At 36.0% G+C, this 24,290-nt stretch overlaps 1 protein-coding gene across 1 annotated transcript; it reads left to right on the top strand.

Annotated features, from left to right (window-relative positions):
- The first annotated feature begins 8,521 nt into the window (after window positions 1–8,521).
- Window positions 8,522–9,397, top strand: LOC144349485 (UDP-galactose:fucoside alpha-3-galactosyltransferase-like). The gene has a single exon (XM_078008054.1). The coding sequence runs from the start codon at window positions 8,522–8,524 to the stop codon at window positions 9,395–9,397; it is 876 nt and encodes a 291-aa protein (XP_077864180.1).
- The last annotated feature ends 14,893 nt before the right edge of the window (window positions 9,398–24,290 follow it).

Raw genomic sequence — 24,290 nt, 5'->3', positions numbered from 1 at the left:
TATATTGACACCCAAGTAAGATACTGATGTTACGCCCTCTAACGGTACATTATCAATTTCCAGGGATCCATTAATATGAACTTGTTTTTGTGGAGTTTTAATAACCATATAATTTGTTTGGTTAGCTTTACACCAGTCAATGATTTTTTTTTAAATTCTGTATTAATAGTATTAAGATTAATTTGGTTAGATTTATGTGAGTTGAATAGGTTAGTGTCATCTGCAAATAAAAGAAATTCAAAGGCATTGGTACTGGAGTTAATATCATTAATATAGAGAAGAAATAATAGAGGGCCGAGTATTGAATCCTGGGGAATTCCACATTTAACTTAGTTTGGGGGTGATACGGTACCATTAACATCCACTGTCTGGAGACGATTTTCTAGATAACTGTGAAACAATTTAAGTGGCAGACTCCAAATCCCATAATGCTCTAATTTGTGTAATAAAATGTGGTGGTCATTTGTATGGAATGCTTTCTTTAAACCTATAAATATACCAAATGTGATGTAATTTGCGTCGATTTTGTCTGTGATGTCAGTAATTAGATCTACAAGTGCAAGTTTGGTATTGTAATGTTTGCGAAAACCATATTGAGTCGGCAAAAGAATATTAAATTTATCAAGGAACGCTAAAAGTTGGTATTTAACAACAGATTCAATAATTCTGCTTAGAATTGGCAATAAGGAAATGTGTCTGTAGTTGTTAATTTCTGAAGGTGAACCTTATATATATATATGGGGTAATTTTAGCGATTTTCAGTAGATCTGGGGAAATACCAGTAGTAATGGATAGGTTGGTGATATGGGCCAGGGGACTAGCATAGTGTTGGGCAGTATGGATTATTGTTTGATCTGGGCCCATAGCTTTGTTTGGATCTAAACGCCCGATCACATTAATGACGTCATTTTGACTAACTGGACGCAGGAAGAAAGAAGCTATATAATGATCATCAGAAAGGTAGTTTGTAAAATGTTTAGAAGAATTGATTTGAGCAATTTGGGCTGGTCCAACAGCAGTAAAAAAAATATTGAAATTCTGTGCAATATCTATATTCTTTGACAAAATAACCTAATCTTGGAGACATAAAAATATTATTGTTTAAAATGCTATTTATAATTTACCAGGTTTTATTGGTATTTCCATTCGAAGACTGGAATTTGGCTGAATAATATTTTTTTTGAGCTTTTTTGAGCAGTTTTGTCAGAAGGTTTCGGTATATCTTGTACTTGTTAACAACTTGAATATTGTTGGGGGACCTTTTCATCTTAGAAAATAATTTGTGTTTTGTTTTAGTTGAAATAAGAAGACCTTTCGAGAGACAGGGCTTACAAAACGATTTGCTATTTAATTGGGGCGTTCCTTGATGCAATAGCACTGAAACAAATTTGTCACGGTTATAATTTGAGAAGTCACATTTGTAAAACATCATGCCTTGATTGAAATGATGATGTAAATGTTCGTATATAGAAAAAATAGGAAAGTGGTCAATTATATTTGAGAGTATTGTGCCACGTTTAACAAAGTGGTCAGTAATATTAGTAATCACGTGATCAGTAGAGGAACTTGTGTCATGGGTCATTCTTGTTGGTGTATTAATTAATTGTGAAAATTTATAACAGTGCAAAAGTGATGCGTATGTGGAGGTAATATGAATATCTTGATTTACATCAATATCAAAATTACCTGAAATAATTTCTTGTTAAAGCAGATATTTGGCCAAAACTTTCACAGAATTCATGAATTAGAGTATTGGGTTTGCGATAAATTACAGCAAATACAATGTGTTTCTTTGCAATAATAACGTCAACAAAGACAGATTCACAATGAGTCATTTCATAACAATGAAAGTGTGAGAATGATAATGAGTGGTAGACGTACAATGCCGCCCCACCACCTTTGGAATGCTCATGGCTTAACGTAATTAATTGGTAAGAGGGGAGTGTATAAAGGGAACAATCAGAATTCTTACGTAACCAAATTTCGCTAAGGGCAATAATAGAGAAATGTTGATTTATATTATTAAGAAGAGAGACAAAATCGTCAAAATGTTTTGCAAGTGATCTGATATTGAAATGAATAGTAGATAAAAAAAATGCTTATTATTGAAATTACCTGAATTAAATTCATCTACTCAGTATGCTTTACAGGTATATTTGATTGGTTATACGTCGAGTGTGTCAGTCATTTAAGATACGAGTGGCAATGTTATTAGACAATCTTTTCTAAGTCTGCATTTCTCAGGATATACGTATGACTAGGTCTTCTGGGCTTTTTCTTGCGAAAATCTTCCCTCCATTTGTCCAAATAAATCTCCAGTTCTTTGCCTTCCGTGTCTGATTTGCTTGGAAAAACATTTGCTTGTTTTGTTGTCAGGTTTTCATTAATGAATAATTTGGTATTTCCACTAGTGCCGATATCATGACTGGTTTTGCCTTTAAGAAGTTTCTTGGACATATACAATTTATTGCGAACAGTCTCGTAAATTTAACTATGATCGGTGCTTGTTGTTGTTGTTGTCTGAGAGATGTGCTTCTGTTATGCGTTAGCCGATGTGATATGTCAATATCGTTATGTGTGATGTGAACACCGACCGCTGACGCAACTTTTTTTTTCTTTTATAATTTTTTTTTTATTCATAGATTTTCCCAAAAACGTACATTACTTCAAAATAATCTTACATGTCAAAAAGATAATTAACAACATAAAATGAAGCAATAATAGAAAAGAGAAGGGGCAAAAAGTGAAAAAAATGGTTGGTGGGGCGCTGTTGTTGTTTGTGTGTGTATGAGGGAGGGGTTCATTTCTTTTCTTTTATAAAATGTTGAATGTCATTAATTTACAATGACTACATGGTAAGTAAACTTATAAAATTAACTTAAAAATATCCTTCAATCACTTGCAGTACTTTGCTCCATTTCGTTTCAAACTTTTTTTCAGTTAAAACACATTTTTCAATGTTAATTTGGTTTCTGATTTTACTCATAAAATAAGCTATTGTTGGGCTATAACCAGTAAACCTGCTACAATACAAGACATATTTACCAATTAGTAACAACAAATTTAAAAGGGATCTGTTTTCCAGTACTCCGAAGATAATACTTGAACATGTGATTAAATGTGTGTTATCATCAGAGATCTTTTTCAAGAACTCGTCAAACGAATTCCAAAATTTTTGTTTAGTTGAACAATACCAGAACAAATGTTCTAAATTCTGCTCATTTTGACAATATTTACACAAACTGTCTGTTCTTAAGTTATTTTTGTATAAGAATAATTTTTTTGTTACAATTCTGTGCAAAATGTTGAACTGAAAAATTCTCATTTTTTCTTCACCTGTAAGGTAACTCCCAAATTGCCTTCCATTTCCTGCTATGCCCTGCCCATAAATCATTGATCCATATTTAGTTTCTGAGCTTGGGGTTCAAATTTAGTTTTTATCAGTATTTTATAGCAATCTTTTGTTTTACCCTTCCCATAATCAATTGTATTTTGAACATGTTGTCCAGTTACATGCACATGGTCATTAGATTTCAAAAGATTTTTCCATTTTGATGGAATTGCCGAAATAATACCTGTATATGTTATACAATTCACATCAATATTATATTTTTCAGTAAACTGATGGCAAGTAAGAAATTTACCATTATTATCTAACAAATTACAGATGTATCTTACCCCACTGATGTGTCATTTACTGTAATATACAGAGCTCCCATTTATCAAAATATATTTATTATTCCAAATTGTTTGCGTTATAATTTCCTGTAAACAACTTGGTTCCTTCTGTTTTATTTCACCCCAATATCTTATAATATCCATGTAAAAAGGAGGTATTCTACCATTTATTTGGCCCCAATCATAATTGCACTGGAGTAAAAATCGCAAACCCCCATAATTTCTAAAATAATAATTACTGAATACAGCTATAGTTGATTCTGTATCTATGATTTTAACAGCCCAGGAAAGTTTTATTGCTTTGTTTAACATTTCAATATCCACCATAGGAAGGCCTCCTTGATCATAGTTACCAATTAGGGTATTACGCTTTATATGATGTTTTTTACCCCTCCACAAGAAATTGAATAGCAAGGACCTAGCCTCATTAATAACATTATTCTGGGTTGAAATCGCAGTCATAGAATACACCAGATTTGATGCACCAAATACCTTAACTAAAATAACATTTCCTTTGAGAGTTAAATTTCGCGATTTCCAGACTGACAGAATATTTGAAATGTTAGTTATCTTATCATCCAAATTTAATTTCCTATTAAACCTTTTATTGTGGCCCAGATAAATGCCTAAATATCTAATTGGCTCATCAGTGGGAGAAATATCATCTATTTCCCGTCATTGCCTTTTCATAGTACCTACTAATAAAAGTTGTGTTTTTTGCAAGTTAATTCTAAGTCCGGAACACTTATGAAAGTACTTTAACAAAATAAGAATGTGCTTAACTGACCTGAACCCCCAAAAAGAGCGTGGTATCATCTGCATACCCTAAAATTCGAATTTCATTGTCATAAGGCAAATGTACTCCTTCAATATCCTTACTGGCACGTATAGAAATGGCAAGGAGTTCGATAGCAATTACAAACAGTGCAGTCGATAAAGGACAGCCCTGTCTTATACCCCGTGATAGTCCAAACCAACCTGTGGAAAACACATTGTTTACAACACAACTCTTAATACCATTATAAAATACATTTACCCAACGTATAAATGAATCACCAAAATTAAACAATTTCAGTGCCTTATTTATAAAGTTCCATTCCAAAGTATCGTAAGCTTTAGAGAAGTCCACAAATTTCCTTTAAAATGTCTTTTTCACATATTCATTCCCTTTTTTCAACTCAACAATGGTCTTTTTTGTATAATTATGTTTCTTTAAATTCAAAAAGAACTTTGTACTTTTCTCACCATTTTCAAACCATTGAACCCTTGACCTTACAATTGAACCTCTAATATTATTATCAATAATAGCATCTAATTCTTGTTTTTTTCAATTTCGTATTGGGCTAATACCATCTCATCTAAATTTTCATCTATTTGTTCTTCCAAATTCTTAAACATTAAACAATTCATCTATGCTGTCATATGGTAACATACAATATTGTGATAGCATTAATGTGACATATAGTAGACTTATTAATACAGCTTATACAGTTTTAACAGACCCATATTTTTTGAACTTTTTGCCGAGCAACATTCCCGGACAATTGGAATTCCTGTTGTTTCTTCGTTAAGTATGTATATTTTTTAATGATAATACGTTTCTCAAATTAAAATAAATTTGTTCTTATAAATTGTCGCAGGACGTTCATACGCCTTATTTCTTAAAACTGTTATGTAGAACATGTGACATCAAAGATACCTTGGCTATGTTTTCTAAGAAGAAAACCACAAATAGTCTGTTCTAATTCAAAGCTCACATAATGTTGTAGACTGTTGGCTTTTAGACGATTTCAAACCACACAGCGTCCAATTCAGTTATTAATACACTAATATTTCTTGTCAACAACATACCAATTGTCTTTACACGGAATAGTCCATATTGATAATAATTGACATGTCCGTATGACATAGGATTTGTTGTTCCAAATTCTATAAGCAACACATTCAGCTCAGGCCGCCAACCAAGTAATCCTTCATATGCAGCTTGGTCAGTAGTAATAAACACCGTTTGCTCTAATACGTCATCAAAACAATCCACGTTGCAAATCCAACTCTTTGCCATATCCAAGTAAGCATGGTTCAAAAACTGCACAACGATAAAGCCATAACGTGTTTGTATAGCCGTAGTGATTTCAAGTAATTTCTCGGCACTTGTATTGACTCCGTCCACATCAGGTACAACCACGTTCTCGGATGAATCGAGTCTATCGTAGGTAGACGAATGTTCCACCAAGAGAAGTATCCATACAGGAACCCAGCCAACGTCAGAAATGTACTACACAGACATAATACAAAACGAGTTGATATCTTTAACATGTTTTGAGACATCGTATTGCAACTATATCAGAGGTATGTGTCTGAGCGTTGTGTAATCGCCTCATATTGGGGTTTTTAGGTTTGATTTAGAGACAATTTATCGCGGGGAAGATGCAGATACGCAGATGTGTCGAAATACAAGGTTATTATTATCTGACTGAAACTACACTGCTGAGAAAGCCAATATATATGTGATATTTGGGGAAATTGTGATACTTTTAAAGGCAATAGGCGAGTCCTACCACCAATTGTGCACGACATGCGAAAAGTAAAAGGGGTTCAATGCCCCCATTTATCAATGGAATATCCTATAAAAAAATATTGGACATTTATTACGCAGTGAGAACATGCAGTACACATGTGCACAAGTTTTGAGAATACATAGATCTCCTAGGATTTGCATACTGAAATATATGCACAACTTAATCAAGTTAATCGCGAAATATCATACAGTCTAAAAGTCCACACTCCACAACATTGCACATGATCGTCTTGCGAGAATTTGTAAGAACAATTTTAATCCGTTTAAAAAACGCATTATCATCAAAAGCGATATATACTTATGGAGTGACAGCGGAATCTTCAATGCCCGCAAATGTTGCTCGGAAAAACAACAACATAAATTTAAAAGATATGTGTCTGTTAAAACTGAATAAAGCAACGGAAATATCTACCATGTGTCACCTTAGTGTTATCAAATATTACCTGTTACACCTTCTAATTGCTATGTCAGAAGCGTTCGTAAAAATAAAGATGCCTGAATGAAATAAAGGCAACCAGCGAGTAACGTCTTTGATTTCAATTCACTATATTCAAAGAGCCCGATCACTTACATTTATGTGTTTGAGAGTTGTTCCTAGACCAGAAATTTGAGTATAATGTGAATGCGCTCGTTTGATAAACATTTGCTTCGTCAGTTTTTCAAACTTACTTAAAAGATGGGGATCCACAATTACAATTGTTGACTTGTTGTCTCAGTTTGAATTCCATGTTATATAAATAACATTGTTTAGTTGATATTGCAAATTCAAGATGGCCACAATTTTAAATCTATGAATATTTGAAATATCATATATTTTTTCAATTGTATTGTCGTTTTTATTGCAAACCCTTGAGTGTATAACTATTCTTGCCATATTGTTAATAATGTTGCTTAATTAATGTTGCACGTCACATTATAAACTAGTATGCGTAATTAGATACCTGCAGTGCACACTGCTTTAGATGATATTGTTTTAAACAAAGAACAAGTTAGGTATGACAGGGGTTAAATTGAGGACAGGTCGTCCAGCTGTGCTGTTATTATTCAAATTCCTATGTTTCTGTTTCCTCGTAATGAGCACGGAAAGCAAATTCACGTTAGTCTCACTCAGAACACAGTTCTGGAAGGTTGTTCTCAGCCAACCTCTTGCTGGGCTCTTGTGACGAGCCAGGTTTTACTTTTTATATGGGGCGCGAGAGAATTAGCTATATCTCTAGTATAAGCCTGGGCCAGCTTTAGTAAATGGAACCAATGTGAGTCGTGTCTTGTTCCACCACAATCTCGACGTTTGTTTTGTAATGCGTCAGACGAACGTAATTTGCATACAAGGCGGATGCTGACAGAGCCACAATCGTATGGACACTGCAATGTGTAGTTTACTATAGTGTATAATACCAACAGAACTATAGTACAGAAACATCTCACAGGCTAACTGGTAAAACAGTACAGCCTTGGGAACCATATGTTTTTAACAACCAGGATAGAATGTTCTAATGCGAATATAAAAACATTGTAGAATTGACCCTCCACCTGTACAACTGGCCCTTTACTTGGATTAGAATATGGATCAGTTGAAAGCTGCTAATACCATTATTAGTTATTAATATGTTTGCACACAAACAAATTACAACAGCCTCACCCCAGCTGTCGCTTTGATAATGAGCCATAAAATTAAATTAAGTATCAATTTTAAATGAAAATATATATATATTAAATGGTTGCCAATGACAGTTAGATATATTCACTAACAAAATTCTACTCCATTTTCGGGTCTAAATCAGGTTGATTTAATTAGTTCGAATATAATTTGTAAGGGAATGATCACTCGTAAAACGTTGCATATGTATAGGTTATGGTAGTCGATGCTTTACTAAAATATGTAATTATTAAAATAATTTATTCTGCTTGTTCTCCATTTTGGTCATTAAGGAAAATAATATTTAAACAATGTTTTCATTCATTTATTATTGAATTTATTATACGTTTCACATAGTTTCATTAAATGCACCATATGGTGGATATTATAAGGCTGAAGCTGTATTAATTATACATTGCAATATGATGTCCCAAAACGCACTGAAAATAATATCGCGTTCTCTGTGTGTTGCAGTCATCGTAGCATTGATCATTTTCTCAATAAGAAACTATAACAGGGATTGGATATTTAACAATCGTTTTAAGACTGCATCTGGTTTGGATAGTCTGGTGCCGAATACGCACGCGCGAGTCCAGGAACATTATTCAAATAGTGATACATTCACAGACATGAATGTATCCGTACAGGCTGGATCAAGTGTGATGAAAACAGATTTAGTTAGAATAAGCTCAGATATACAGAAACATTATGGTTTTGTCGCTGTGCAGTTTTTGAACCATGCTTACTTGAATATGACAAAAAGTTGGATTTGCAACGTGGATTGTTTTGATGACGTATTAGAGCAAACGGTGTTTATTACTACTGACCAAGCTGCATACGATGGATTACTTGATTGGCGACCTGAGCTGAATGTCAGGCTTATAGAATTCGGAACAGAAGATCCTATGTCATATGGGCGTGTCAATTATTATCAATTTGGACTGTTCCGTGTAAGGATGATTAATAGGTTGTTGACGAGTAATATTAGCATATTAATAACCGAAGGTGACGCTGTGTGGTTTAAAAACCCACTTCATCTGTTTCGTGAAAAGCCAACTCCCTCAGATATGCACGTAAATGTCGCAAATTACGCTGATGAATCAGAATTCTGTGCTGGTTTTCTGTACCTCAATGCAACAAGGGCAACACAACGAGTCTGGAATACACTATCCACAAGGCTAGGTAAACGTATGAGCAAGTTCAAACAAGGACAACAGAACATTCATTTTCGAGGTTCAGAACAAGTAATATTATCCAACATTGCTATTCGTGAGGACCCCATCAGATTGACTTATCTTTCCAGAGACAGATTTGTCAGTGGGCAGTGGTACCATAGTCAAGATATGCAGCAAAACATCAGTCCAGTTGTTTTGCAAAACAACTATGTTACTGGTAATGAGAACAAAATAAGAAGAGCCCAGAAGTGGGGACACTGGTTTTTGTCAAAAAACACAACACAGTGTTTACCTGATGCATGTCAACGCTTAAATTCTAAATTACTATGATTGTTAGTATATATAATGTATAATTTGTGATTCCATTTTTGCGAAAAGCGTTCTACATACTATACTGACAAACAATGTACGTTTCTAATCATGTATCGAAAATATTAAAATAGATAATTACCAAGTATACCAAGCTTAAATAAGGCACGGTAACTTTTAAATGCTACCCACTGTATACAATAAAATTGTTATCACCGATATCATGCAACTGAATTAATAAGGAAGTCCTTATTTTCTGATATAAAAATGCTTGATGTTTTTTAGGGCCACTAATCAAATGCGCATCAGTCTAACCCTCATTGTCATACTTGTATGCAATATTTTCCGGGTAATTAGAACAACTGTAAATTAATTTGGGAAAGAATTGAATCGGTCCAGACAAATTGCGTGAAAGATCTTAATTAGCGTAAGTATGATGCTTACACTGTACTGAATTACACTCTTCATTAACTTTCCCATCGACGTATTTATTTTAATTTAGTATTGTTAAATCTGTAAATGGTATTCTCGTCCTAACTTTAATTTTAAAGTCACATGACATAGCAATAGATCGTTTCGAAATTCCTTTACAACTATATTCTGATTTTTTAATATTTCAACTACATGTTTGGGAGGAAACACCAAGAATTATGTTTTACCTGATATCTTTGTAATAAAATGTGTCTGTTTTAATTTCTTTTTAATTTTGCTGTTCTATTATTCTATAATCACAATCTTTCTGCCATAGCGAATTTTTCATTTTGTAGTCTACAATGTTATAATCTGTGTTGGGAACATTAAATAAATAAAATGTGTAAAAACATGAATGAATTGAAGAGTATACAAATGAGAGAATAATATGGTTTGCACAGAAATGCTTATTTGCGGCTCAGGACCATTTTGCAAATTATCAATGGCACAATTATTTACTTCACATATATATGAAACGCTGGTGCGAACAAAATAAGTAAGTGATCGTTATAGAGAGAACATGGTGCGATACAGCAATACACAGTACCTACAGCAGTAATAAGTACGTATGTTCTTTGGTGCTGGACGTTTAGTGCTGTCAAACATTTTCCAACTTCAATTTCATTCGGATATTATCTGCTTGTACGACCGTTCGAAAAACTGACACAATTAGTATACATTTTAACCTTGACTGACATACCTAGACATACATGGAATTGCTCGTAATACATTTCTGTGACACTGCAGTATAACTGTAGTGTACTCAAACACTCCATTGTCCAAACGACCAAAGGGAGGAGAATAATTATTTACTTCAATTGTTTGGGTTTATTCATTCCTATTTTACTAAGGGCATTATTCAAACACGTACATTGTTTATAAGCTTGTTTGGTCTTTAATAATGGTGTCCAATTATTGTATTAATGGAGATTGTAACAATTAACCATTTACTTATCTGAACTTCAGAAATTCGTGTAAACACAGTCCGCCAAAATGATTTGACACATGGTGACCGTCTGTTGGTAAAACATTATATTAAACTGTTCGAGTTCGGAGATTTTCACTTAATGTCACTCGCGCGAATTGCTTTCATCTTGCCGTCTTCCGTTTCCATCATCAATGTGGCAGGTACTTTGCATTGGATATAAGTTCTTTTCTGGATGTTCCATCTTCTTTTTCTTTCTATATTCCAGTAGTTTCTTTCTCTCTTTTAACACCTCTTTGCTGACGTCGTCGGTAACATACACACTTTTTTCCGTGGAACAGGTTGTTCTTCAATGATGCCGGTGCTGCGTGGAGTATTTTCCTTGCTATGCTAGCGTCGAGAAAGGCTACTTTGATCATTCTTGTTTTTCCCGGTTGCCTGAATGTCGGAGCGCGGTGGGCCATTTGAATGGACACGCGTTCGGGAAAGTCCTTAACTTGCATATGGCCGTTTACAAACTTTCTAATAAAATCGGCGCAATTGCCTTCTGGCTTTTCTGCTCCTTCCTCTATGTTATGGAAATTCAAGTTTTTCCGCCTACCTCGGTTTTCTAGGTCGTCACAGTGCTCTTCCGATCTCTTTATTCGTTGCTCCGCTTCATTCAATCTCATTTGCAATTCCTCTAGTTCACCCCTGTCCGCCATCTTGTTTTCTGCTTGCTCTATATGGTAACTCACGGAGTCAATCAATTCTTACATGTCTTCAACTTTCTGATGTAGTTCACCGACTTTTGTTACCAGGGGTCTACTTTCACGACTTTCTCTTTGATTGTGAATACTAGTAGTAGCTTGACTATTATTTCCTCTCTTTCCTCGTGATTCATTTGAATAATTTCCGTTAGGTCTCCATCTTCTATCATCTGCTTGTGTTTTTTTGACTTTTCAGTTTGGCGTGTCATCATTTCATCTACTCTTCTTTTCCCTGTTTCTGTTCCCTGCTGATTGCCTGATGGTTTGTTTTTGCTCTTGCTGCTCATTTTATGTTATTTATTGCCTGGTTCCCGCTATTTATACAGATTTTACAGAGCCGATTTTTTCCCCTCTTTACTCAGATTCGTGCATACGCTCTCCCGTGAAATCAATGTTTGTAAAATGTCAATGACAGTAACTAGAGTCATGCTTTTCCTCTCAACAATATATGCAATGAAACCGAATATTCCTGTTTATACATATCTATCATTATTTCAATTTGTGATGTAATTACTGTTTATCATCATGTAGTTATTTTATAATATGTGAGAGATCACTATCAGTATTCTCTACTCTATTCTTTGATGAATTTAATTGTTTAACACATTTACCTTACTTTTTTATTAACAGATAATATAACAGTGCATCACAAACTATAGTTGTAGGTGGCAAAGTATTGGTATTTTTAAATATGCAATGAATGTACGGGCTTATAATAATAGATTAAGAATTACAGCTCACAGTGAAGTAAATTCTTGGTATTTGCCAGCAGTTTGTGCTTGCCTTTTTTTACTAGAGTCTTATTTTTCAATTCTCGTAAGAAGCCATTAAAACTAATATGAAAAGAACGGTTTCTGAAATATTTGTGCTTATATATGTAAAATACAGTAATTCATAGTGAAATTATCTATATTAAGTGGTATGAATCCAAACATTACATTTTTACAAGATAATGGTAAATAATCTGATATAGCTACCTCATACCAGCGTGTTAAATCACTCCAAAAACAGTTTACTATATTACACTGGAATATGAAGTGACATAATATGTCGATCTGGTCACAATCATTACATAAATCAGTATCTATTATACTCCATTTCTGTAACCTAGTGTTACATGGAATGATTCTATGGAGTATTTTATATTGAAAAGCCTGACGTTTAGTTTCACTGGTAATATTAAATGACATATTAAAATATTGTACCCACTGATCATTTTGAATATCCTCAAAGATTGCTGACCATTTCTTATATAGCTGGCACTTCAAGAGTATGCATAAATGGATTGTAATATTGTTTGCAAGATAGTACATTACAAGTTATTGTATTGCAGGTACGTGACCTCTGACCTTCATACAATATTTTCTTCCATGGAGATGGGATGGCCGCCTTTATTGTTAAATAATTTAAAAATTTGAATGATCTTATATTGAATTTATTTAATATATTACAGTTATAATAATCGTGAGTAATTAAGTTACCGAGACTTTGACATTGTCGTTTTGTGCATACCGTGCCTGAATCATATCACTGACATTCAAGAGACAGTGAGAACCGGATTTATGTAACCGGAATAAGCAAACCAGAACAACAGTGATATATAGTTTGACCATCATATGCGAACATTGGGTCTATGATCGAGCCATTGAACTTTAACTGTGTGTTAAAAAGACTTTTCGAGCTGTTGTTTTAGGAACTTATTGAGTTATAATATTGTGTTTTATTGTGTCAAATGTTTGTTAGATGGCTCTGTTATAGTTTATGAGAGGTTAGAGCTCATTATTTGTATGCGAATTGCATAGACGATCGTTATATTGATATTTACTGTCAATTTTGTTGATCAATAGAGAGCTCTATGATTGTAAGTTAGAGCGCCCTCATAGTTCAACTATAAAGTTACGTTTATGGCCATCTGTGTTTTGATGTAAAATTGCCCAAGGGTCATGCCGAAATTCTTATTGGCTGTACCAGTTGTATACTTGCTTATATTCATTGCTTAACTGTGTTTAAGCTTTAAGTCTAGTGACAATCTAACTGTATAACTTTTGATTGCATCTTTACTGCAAATGCAATACGGGCATAATGCGGATGCTGATGACTTATACATTGGTGAGGTATCTGTGAAACACAAGTGTATGGTAAAGTACTTGTATTTTATTGACCATTGATAGTCAGGCAGTTCAGTTACTATTTGTGTGATTTATTGCCGATGAAGCCGCCTGTACGAGCTCAATATGAAAGAAGATGAGTTTGAATACTTTGTGTATAATTCATGCAATAGCTGATTTATTGAGATAGTTGCTACCCTTGTGGGAAGCGGAGTATTGTTACTAAACTGTTTAGGTACCAGTGCTGTTAGTTGTGTAGACTAGCTACAATTTGGGTGATAGCATTGGTCACTAGAGGGAGCCCTTTCATCTATTTGAGATTACTTGTATGGAGTATTGGAGTTTTCTTATATTCATGTCAGAATTGATATGAATGTAATAGCGTTATTATTGAATACCGTTATGTTGTGTTAATGTTAATAAAACGGTTGGCATATTTGCCTTTGAATATACTTTGAATATAGTTGCTGAACAATTTTGGTCACTATCGACTGAGTGAAGACTTGTGTGTCTGCTTGTTGTAAACGCTATCCCAATGCGGTTTTCGATGGTAATTTTTTTTCTGGAAGCCCCCCTGGATCACATGACTGTAACCAGACAGGTGTGACAGAATTGGCGCCCAAAACGTGTGGCAATTGGGATATAGATACACTGCGAGTGTGTTTACTGAGACTCACAAGGTGCTGTCCATTGACTGTGGCTAAGTTCAGTAAGTTTAACACTTAAGTATATGTATTTTTAGGTAGTTTATTGCACATATAGGTCACAGGTCACGACAGTGAGTCATTCATTTTACAGAAGGGACTTGTCACATACTCCTATTGAAAAAATAGAAGATGCGTTCACTATATCCGGAGCTGATGGACAGAATGTGCCCTATCTGGAATATATAGAAGTGACTGCCTCATTTCCATATGAGTTATTTGGCAAGGATGATAAATATCTTGTTCTGGTACTGGTGACTCCGGATAATAAATATAATAAGCAGGTGTTTGTGACTGCAGGTACTAATCTATTAGATAAGTATGATATGTATAGTGCAATCTATCTTAATAAAAGACATGTACAATATCAGAGAATGTCAGTTACAGGGAAAGCAGTTTGTCGACATATAGAAGCACAGCATAGGTTCATAGGAGATGACGGTCACTTGGGACATATCAGAGCATCTATTCATGCACCTTTGTGCATCAGACCAGATGAAGGCGCAATAGTATTTGGCAGAGTGCGAGGTGGGACAAATAAAGATCAGTATTTGGTAGTGGTGGAACCAAGTAAAAAGGCCAGAGCCCCACTGTCTACAACACCTGCAGCTACTGTGTTAAGGTGTATTAAGTAATTCCTCAAGATTGGCTGTGAGAGTCATTAATATGTCAGACAGAAATCTTGTTAATAGGCCAGGAGAAATTATTGATGATGCATGTGCTGTGACTTGGATTGTTACCCCAAAAGAACGAATGCCCAGATCAATGCCCAGAAAGCCACCCTAGATGTTCATGGTGATAAGTTGTGTGAGATGAAGGATGTAACAGAATTGATTGTGGATGATGTAAAACTTAAGGTGGATAATACCTCATTGGATCAGGCTCAGTTACAAGAGGCTAAGAGATTTTTCCAGAAGAACAGTGAAGTATTTTCAAAACATGAAAATGATTTAGGCTGTTGCACACTGGAGAAACATAGAATAAAGCTAACTAATGAGGAACCTATTAGAGAGTGACACCGACGGGTAGCTCCCGCAATGTATGATAATCTGAAGAGAATATTGAAGGGAAAGTTGGATAGTAATGTTATACAGAAGTCTAGTAGCCCCTTCGCTGCACCAGTTGTTCTTGTAGAAAAGAAAGATGGCAGTATATGACTGTGCATCGATTATTGGAAGCCGAACGCTCAAACCATTAAGGACGTGTATGCCTTACCTAGAATTGAGGAAACATTTGATACTCTTCAGGGATCCAATTGGTTTTCCACAATTGATCTCAAGAGTGATTATTGGCAAATTGCGATGCATGAGGATGACATAGAAAAGACTGCCTTTGTGACACCAGTTAGACATTTTGAATGTACACATATGAGCATGGGCCTATGCAATGCACCTGCTACGTTCCAGAAGGTGATGGACAAATGCATGGATGGTCTCAACAATAAGATATGTGTTGTGTATTTAGACGACGTCATTGTTTTTGCAAAGACCTATTCAGAACATCTGGACCGGCTCCAGCAAGTTTTTGATCGCTTATTGAAGAATGGCTTGAAGGTCAAGGCAAAGAAGTGTAATTTCTTTGGTTCTGAAGTTCAGTATTTGGGGCATATTGTCTCAAGAGAGGGAGTGCAAACTGACCCTGCTAAGACTGAGGCACTTAGAGATTGGCCTGTGCCGAAGAATGCAAAGGTGGTTAAAACTTTCCTTGGTGTGACAGGGTACTACAGGAGGTTTGTGAAGGATTATTCAAAGGTCGCCAAACCCCTGAATGATTTAACCCAAGGTCTATATGTTAGAAAGGGCAGAGATGGAAAAATGCGACAGGCTCGTGGATCAGAGTTACGAGATTTCAACTGGACATCAGAATGCCAACAAGCATTTGACACTTTAATTGAAAGGTTGGTGAATCCACCAGTGCTGGCTTACACAGATTATACACAGAAGTTTGAGCTTCACACAGACGCAAGTTTGTTGGGGTTGGGAGCCACACTGTCTCAAGGAGAAAACCGGGACAAAAGAGTTGTAGCTTATGCAAGTCGTAGCTTATCCAAAAGTGAACGCAATTACCCGGCACACAAGCTGGAGTTCCTTGCTCTGAAGTGGGCTATAACGGATAAGTTTAAGGAATACCTGTATGGAAGAAGATTTCATGTCCTAACGGATAATAATCCGCTGACATATATCTTAACCTTTGCGAAGTTGGATGCAACTGGTCATCTGTGGTTGCAGGCACTGTTGACCTTTGATTTTTCTCTTGAATATAGACCAGGTAAATTAAATAGAGATGCCGATGGTTTGTCACGTCAGCCACGGTCAGATTATTCCTCAGATGATGTGAATCCATACTGGAAGAAATTGGTATCACCAGAGGACAGAGGGAGAAACACTTTTGCTGCTGAAACTGTGACAGCAATTTGTCATGGTCAATATATAGAGAAACCATATATTGAAAGAATTGGTGGAGTTGTTCCTGTTGTACCCAGAACATTATTGAATCCACAGATTAATCCAGACAAGTTGTCTCTTCCTACTGTTTCCATGGATGAGTGGAGGCAACACCAATTAAATGACCCTGTAGTAGGACGACTATATAGATATTTTGAGATGGGCAAGCCACTATCAGCTGCTGAGAGATCACATGAATCACTGCCAGTTCAGTGGGGTTAGAGAGAGTGGAAACATTTCTGTTTTCGTAAGAACGTACTTCACCGGAGACGAATGAAACCTGATGGGCGTATGCAATATCAGTTGGTACTTCCTGCCAAGTATCGTGGTACAGCTTTGGAAGCAGTCCATGATGACATGGGTCATTTGGGCCAGGAACGTACCTTGGATTTACTGAGAGCTAGATTTTATTGGCCAAAGATGAGTGAGGATGTTTGTAATAAGATACGTTCCTGTGAAAGATGTACCAGACGCAAAGTTACACCTGCTGCCAAGGTTTGTGTCCCACTAGTTAATATAGTTACCACATATCCACTTGAACTCATTTGAATGGATTATTTGACGATTGAACCTTGTAAGGGTGGAGTCAGGGATGTTCTGGTCATGACGGACCATTTTACCAGGTATGCCGTAGCGGTTTCGACTAAAAATCAGACAGCAATGGTAACAGCAAAGACCCTGATGGACAACTTTCTGAATCATTACGGTTTCCCGGCCCGATTGCATTCGGATCAAGGCCGCAATTTTGAGTCAAAGGTTATAAGGAAGTTATGTGAGCTGTTGGGTGTGACAAAGTCTAGAACCACTTCTTACCATCCTCAGGGAAATGGTCAATGCGAACGCTTCAATCAGACATTAATTGACATGCTTGGCACCTTGTCTGATGATCAAAAACAGGATTGGAAGCAATATGTTGGCCCAGTTGTCCATGCTTACAACTGCACAGAATGTGACGCTACTGGATATTCCCCATATTATTTGATGTATGGTCGCCCCCCAAGATTGCCAGTTGATATATACCTGGGATTAGAGCCGGAAGACTTTCAGGATGGGAGTCCTGATGAATATGTTGCTGCCTTGAGAGATCGCTTGAAGATAGCATATGATTCGGCCTCCAAGGGAGTTAAGAAACGAGCTGAGTATGACAAACAAAGTTATGATAAAAAGACCAAGGAAGCATTATTGGAACCAGGTGACAGAGTTTTGATTCGTAATGTTTCACTCAGAGGAAAACACAAGATATCTGATAAGTGGGAGAAAATACCATATCGTGTGATTAAAAAAGACATACCAGTTTATGAGATAAGGTCTGAACAGAAAGATGGGTGTATTAGGACAGTGCATAGACATCTGCTGTTGCCATGTTGTTCCTTACCTGTACAATACCCAGATCGACCTATGAGAACAGCAGGCCCACGGGGTAGGGTCAGAAGGGAAGGTGTTAGAACAAGACGTAAGCCAGTTGTTGAGTCTTCGGACATGGAACATGAATCATCTGTAGTCCAAACATCGGAGGAGGAGAATGCTGAAGAAATCTACTGGGTTGAACAGGGGCCACGTCCAGATTATACATCAGAGATATGTCCTGATGTAAGAGTCTCCAGAGATCATGCCAGTGATAGAGTTATAAATCCAGGATTGGATTCTGCATCCTTTATGACATCCAGATATGCAGAGATAAATGGTGTTCTTGAATATCATGTTGGTATGTGTAATGCTGAATCATGTGGTCCACCTGAGAGGAGATTCTCTGATGAAACAAACCATGATAGATTGTAGAGTCTGGTTTCTTTCAAGGAACCCTTAGATCTGAGTTCAACAGATACAGATGAAGAGCTTACTGGTGCTCCAGATGAGAGGGTGGAGGCTACCCCTTGTCAAGGAAAAACCTTGGAGGGCAATCCAGTTGAAGAACTGACGTCCGAGGTTGTTGTGTCGGAAACTGAAGAAAAGGCATCAGATCAGAACATTCATAACAGACCAAAGCGTAATCATAGAGCACCCATCAGATATGGCTTCGATCAGGGATGTAGAGCTGGTTCTGAGCCTGGATATGGGATGGAGTGGTTGAAATGGGAGATTATGTGTCTGAAGAAAGAAATAACTAAATTGAGGAATATCAAGTTGGATGAATCTGGATTAATGAGAAAGATAAATCTAATATCAGATTCCGAGACAACTAGACAGCTTAGAGTAGATGTTGAAACCTTTATTCTCCATGAAAAGAAGTGATTGGCTGAATAGTCTGAGCAAGTGAAATGACATGAGTTGTTTTCTTGAAGATTTCTTTTCTCTTTTCTCTTTTCTCTTTGTGTTTCGCTCTATGCACTACTTGTTTTCTGATTCCATATTGGTGGGAGCCCGAGCCATGCTTTATGGTTATTCAATTCTTGTTTCTTATGTAGTGTATATCGTGTGTTTCACCTTTATTTCTGCTTTGGTGTTTACCACTGCCACATACATTATGCAAGTTATGTATAGGCATTGTGTATGGTGTACTGGAGGTGCTAGTGTAAAATAGTTTGATTGAATGTTGAGTAGTTGAGAGCCTTTATTGATAGAGGAATTGACTTTGCAGCTACTTTTACTTGTTTAGAGTCGGGCAGAGCAAACAGTTGTTCGATTCTCTACTTTTCGATTGGTATTGGGAAGACCAAAATTCCTTGATTAAGCTCTTCCCAACCAACGTTTTTGTGTTTAGAAAGTTAGGGACTGTGTTGTAAGTCCATCTTATGCATTTCGGAATCTCACTCTTCTGTATTTAGTGCATTTTAATGTATCATAGACATGCTAGGCCTGGAGATGAAAAGATAGGAAGAATAGATTAGGTTGGATAGAGAAGCGCTGATAAGACATTTTACTTCCCATGTAGCATGGGCAGAGGACCAAATTCTTTGACTTTGCTGATGCTCATGTTGGGGATTAATAATACAGATAATTCACTGAACGTGTTTTGTCCATGAAGTGAAATTGATTTTGTTTGCCAGTGAGCACCAATTATGAATCTTACTACTTGTTTTATTCACTTGAATATGTGTATGTATGGTTCAGATATTGTTTCCAATTGCATACTTCTGTATTCTACATTGACTGGGTGAGAAGATATGGTGAAGAGTATCGGTGTGGTGACTGGTGTGATTAAGCCAGTGGGTTCTGAGTGGTATGGAAGATCTACTGATGTCCGATGAGTTTCTGTTGTATCAACCCAGAAGTATAGTTGTTGACAGGTCGAGGACGACAGTCTGTTTGGAGGAGAGTGTCACAATTTGTAATTTTGTATTTTTAGCTAGTGACAGTTTAATGCTATACTTATTGTGTTTCCCAGATATCTAGTCCTATATTGTGCCTGTGTCTACTGTGTATTTTATTTGTACATAATTTATTTGATAACGTACCCTTGATAATTAGGTATTGTTTCCCCGTTATGTCTATGACATTGCGTCATGGTGACTGTGTACGGTTTCTAGGCGAATTGGGACTTGACGCTTGTTGGCCAATCAGCACTCGAGTTTCAGGAGAGCTGGCATGCCTCGTGTGTGTGCGTGAAGAAGATGGCGACTGATCGTGTCGACTGATGCAGTTGATGTCGGCAAATAATTAACATTAGTTGTGGTTCAACGCTACTGACTCTGAGACTTTGTGGAACTATTTCACATGCATGGGCGGGGGATTGAACGCATCTTGGAGGCAGTGTGATCGAAATATACGCGCTCAGAGACTTCTTCGGGTCAAAACGACTGAACGATCGTGTCAGTAAACAACACAACGCCAAGGGGAATGATCACATCTCGTTGATGAAATATCTGCAGTATCCTGTGGTCGAAGGAAAGTGTCTGGATTGCTTCACGCATCTTCGAATTGTTGCAAAAAAGGAATCATCGTGCCAGTTATAATAATCATGAGTAATTAAGTTACCGAGACTTTGACATTGTCGTTTTGTGCATACCGTGCCTGAATCATATCACTGACATTCAAGAGACAGTGAGAACCGGATTTATGTAACCAGATTAAGCAAACCAGAACAACGGTGATATATAGGTTGACCATCATATGCGAACATTGGGTCTATGATCGAGCCATTGAACTTTAACTGTATGTTAAAAAGACTTTTCGAGCTGTTGTTTTAGGAACTTATTGAGTTATAATATTGTGTTTTATTGTGGCAAATGTTTGTTAGATGGCTCTGTTATAGTTTATGAGAGGTTAGAGCTCATTATTTGTATGCGAATTGCATACACATCGTTATATTGATATTTACTGTCAATTTTGTTGATCAATAGAGAACTCTATGATTGTAAGTTAGAGCGCCCTCAGAGTTCAACTATATAGTTACGTTTATGGCCATCTATGTTTTGATGTAAAATTGCCCAAGGGTCATGCCGAAATTCTTATTGGCTTTACCAGTTGTATACTTGCTTATATTCATTGCTTAACTGTGTTTAAGCTTTAAGTCCTGTGACAATTGTGTTTTTGCATATGTGATAAGATATCTAACTGTATAACTTTTGTCTAAATGAGAAAGGTATTTTTGATTGCATCTTTACTGCAAATTATGGTGGATACGGGCATATGCGGATGCTGATGATTTATACATTGGTGAGGTATCTGTGGAACACAAGTGTATGGTAAAGTACTTGTATTTTATTGACCAATGATAGTCAGGCAGTTCAGTTACTATTTGTGTGATTTATTGCCGATGAAGCCGCCTGTACGAGCTCAATGTGAAAGAAGATGAGTTTGAATACTTTGTGTATAATTCATGCAATAGCTGATTTATTGAGATAGTTGCTACCCTTGTGGGAAGCGGAGTATTGTTACTAAACTGTTTAGGTACCAGTGCTGTTACTTGTGTAGACTAGCTACAATTTGGGTGATAGCATTGGTCACTAGAGGGAGCCCTTTCATCTATTTGAGATTACTTGTATGGAGTATTGGAGTTTTCTTATATTCATGTCAGAATTGATATGAATGTAATAGTGTTATTATTGAATACCGTTATGTTGTGTTATTGTTAATAAGACGGTTGGCATATTTGCCTTTGAATATACTTTGGTGTACTGTGTAGTTGCTGAACAACTTTGATCACTATCGACTGAGTGAAGACTTGTGTGTCTGCTTGTTGTAAACGCTATCCCAATGCGATTTTTGATGATAAATTTTATTCTGGAACCCCCCTGGATCACATGACTGTAACCAGACAGATGTGACATAAGGAAGTAAGAAATAAATGAATACAATAAGTATACATAGAATGAATGAATGGGCGTAAACTGGATGCTCGCGTTTTTCTTTCTTCCGCATACACGAAATTATCATTCAGTGATAACGCCCTCACACACATTATTTTAAAATATACATACTATTTTAACATACACGCAATCATTCCATAAAATTATTTACAATGACTATGGAATCCTTCCGTATTTACAATGACTATGAAATCCTTCCATATTTACAATGACTATGAAATCCTTTCATATTTACAATGACTATGGAATCCTTCCATATTTACAATGACTATGGAATCCTTCCATATTCACAATGACTATGGAATCCTTCCATATTTACAATGACTATGAAATCCTTCCATATTTACAAGGACTATGAAATCCTTTCATATTTACAATGACAATGGAATCCTTCCATATTTACACTGACTATGGAATCCTTCCATATTTACACTGACTATGGAATCCTTTCGTATTTACAATGACTATGAAATCCTTCCATATTTACAATGACTATGAAATCCTTCCATATTTACAATGACTATGGAATTCTTTCATATTTACAATCCTCGGGGGCAGAGCTACGTCACGGACGTTCTACGTTGCTAAGACGCGCACCACTGTACCACGTATTTCTATGGGCTTTGTGCGTGCTGCTGTGGAACGCCAGTGGAGCCGGTGAAAACTCGAGAAAACAACACAAACTCAACTTCGAAGTAATCCTGAACAACCAAATTCATATATGTTACACACGTAGGGCTAATCTTGTTACACTGTTCAGGGGACTCTCAACAACCATAGCAAAGTACCGTTTTCTGTGAGTTTTTGGTCTTTGTTTTCACCGCGAAGGTTGCCAGGCGGTAGAAAATACCCGGATGTCCGCCCCCGAGGATAACTATGGAATCCTTCCATATTTACATTGACTATGGAATCGTTCCATATTTACAATGACTATGGAATCATTCCATATTTACAATGATTATGAAATCCTTCCATGTTTACAAGGACTACAAAATCCTTTCATATTTACAATGACTATGGAATCCTTCCGTATTTACACTGACTATGGAATCCTTCCATATTTACACTGACTATGGAATCCTTTCGTATTTACAATGACTATGAAATCCTTCCATATTTACAATGACTATGGAATCCTTCCATATTTACAATGACTGTGAAATCCTTCCATATTTACAATGACTATGGAATCCTTTCATATTTACATTGACTATGGAATCCTTCCACATTTACAATGACTATGGAATCATTCCATATTTACAATGACTATGAAATCGTTCCATATTTACAATGACTATGAAATCCTTCCATATTTACAATGACTATGAAATCCTTCCATATTTACAATGACTATGGAATCCTTTCTTATTTACAATGACTACGAAATCCTTCCATATTTACAATGACTATGGAATCCTTTCATATTTACAATAACTATGGAATCCTTCCATATTTACACTGACTATGAAATCATTTCATATTTACAATGACTATGGAATCCTTTCATATTTACATTAACTATGGAATCCTTCCATATTTACACTGACTATGAAATCCTTTCATATTTACAATGACTATGGAATCCTTTCATATTTACAATGACTATGAAATCCTTCCATATTTACAATGACTACGAAATCCTTTCATATTTACAATAACTATGGAATCCTTCCATATTTACAATGACTACGGAATTCTTTCATATTTACAATAACTATGGAATCCTTCCATATTTACACTGACTATGGAATCCTTTCATATTTACAATGACTATGGAATCCTTTCATATTTACAATGACTGTGAAATACTTCCATATTTACAATGACTATGGAATCCTTTCATATTTACAATGACTATGAAATCATTCCATATTTACAATGACTATGAAATCCTTCCATATTTACAATGACTATGAAATCCTTTCATATTTGCAAAGACTACGAAATCCTTCCATATTTACAACGACCATGGAATCCTTCCATATTTACAAAGAGTATGAAATCCTTCCATATTTACAAGGACTACGAAATCCTTCCATATTTATAAGGACTTTGAAATCCTTTCACATTTACAATGACTATGGAATCCTTCCATATTTACAAGGAGCATGAAGTCCTTCCATATTTACAATGACTACGAAATCCTTCCATATTTACAAGGAGCATGAAGTCCTTCCATATTTACAAGGACTGTGAAATTCTTTCATACTTACAATGACTATGGAATCCTTTTATATTTACAAGGAGTATGAAGTCCTTCCATA

This window comes from Saccoglossus kowalevskii, chromosome 22, assembly GCF_978046115.1.
Source record: "Saccoglossus kowalevskii chromosome 22, keSacKowa6.1, whole genome shotgun sequence".
In the NCBI taxonomy this organism is placed as follows: domain Eukaryota; kingdom Metazoa; phylum Hemichordata; class Enteropneusta; family Harrimaniidae; genus Saccoglossus; species Saccoglossus kowalevskii.
This window is presented reverse-complemented; position numbering and strand designations above follow the sequence as displayed.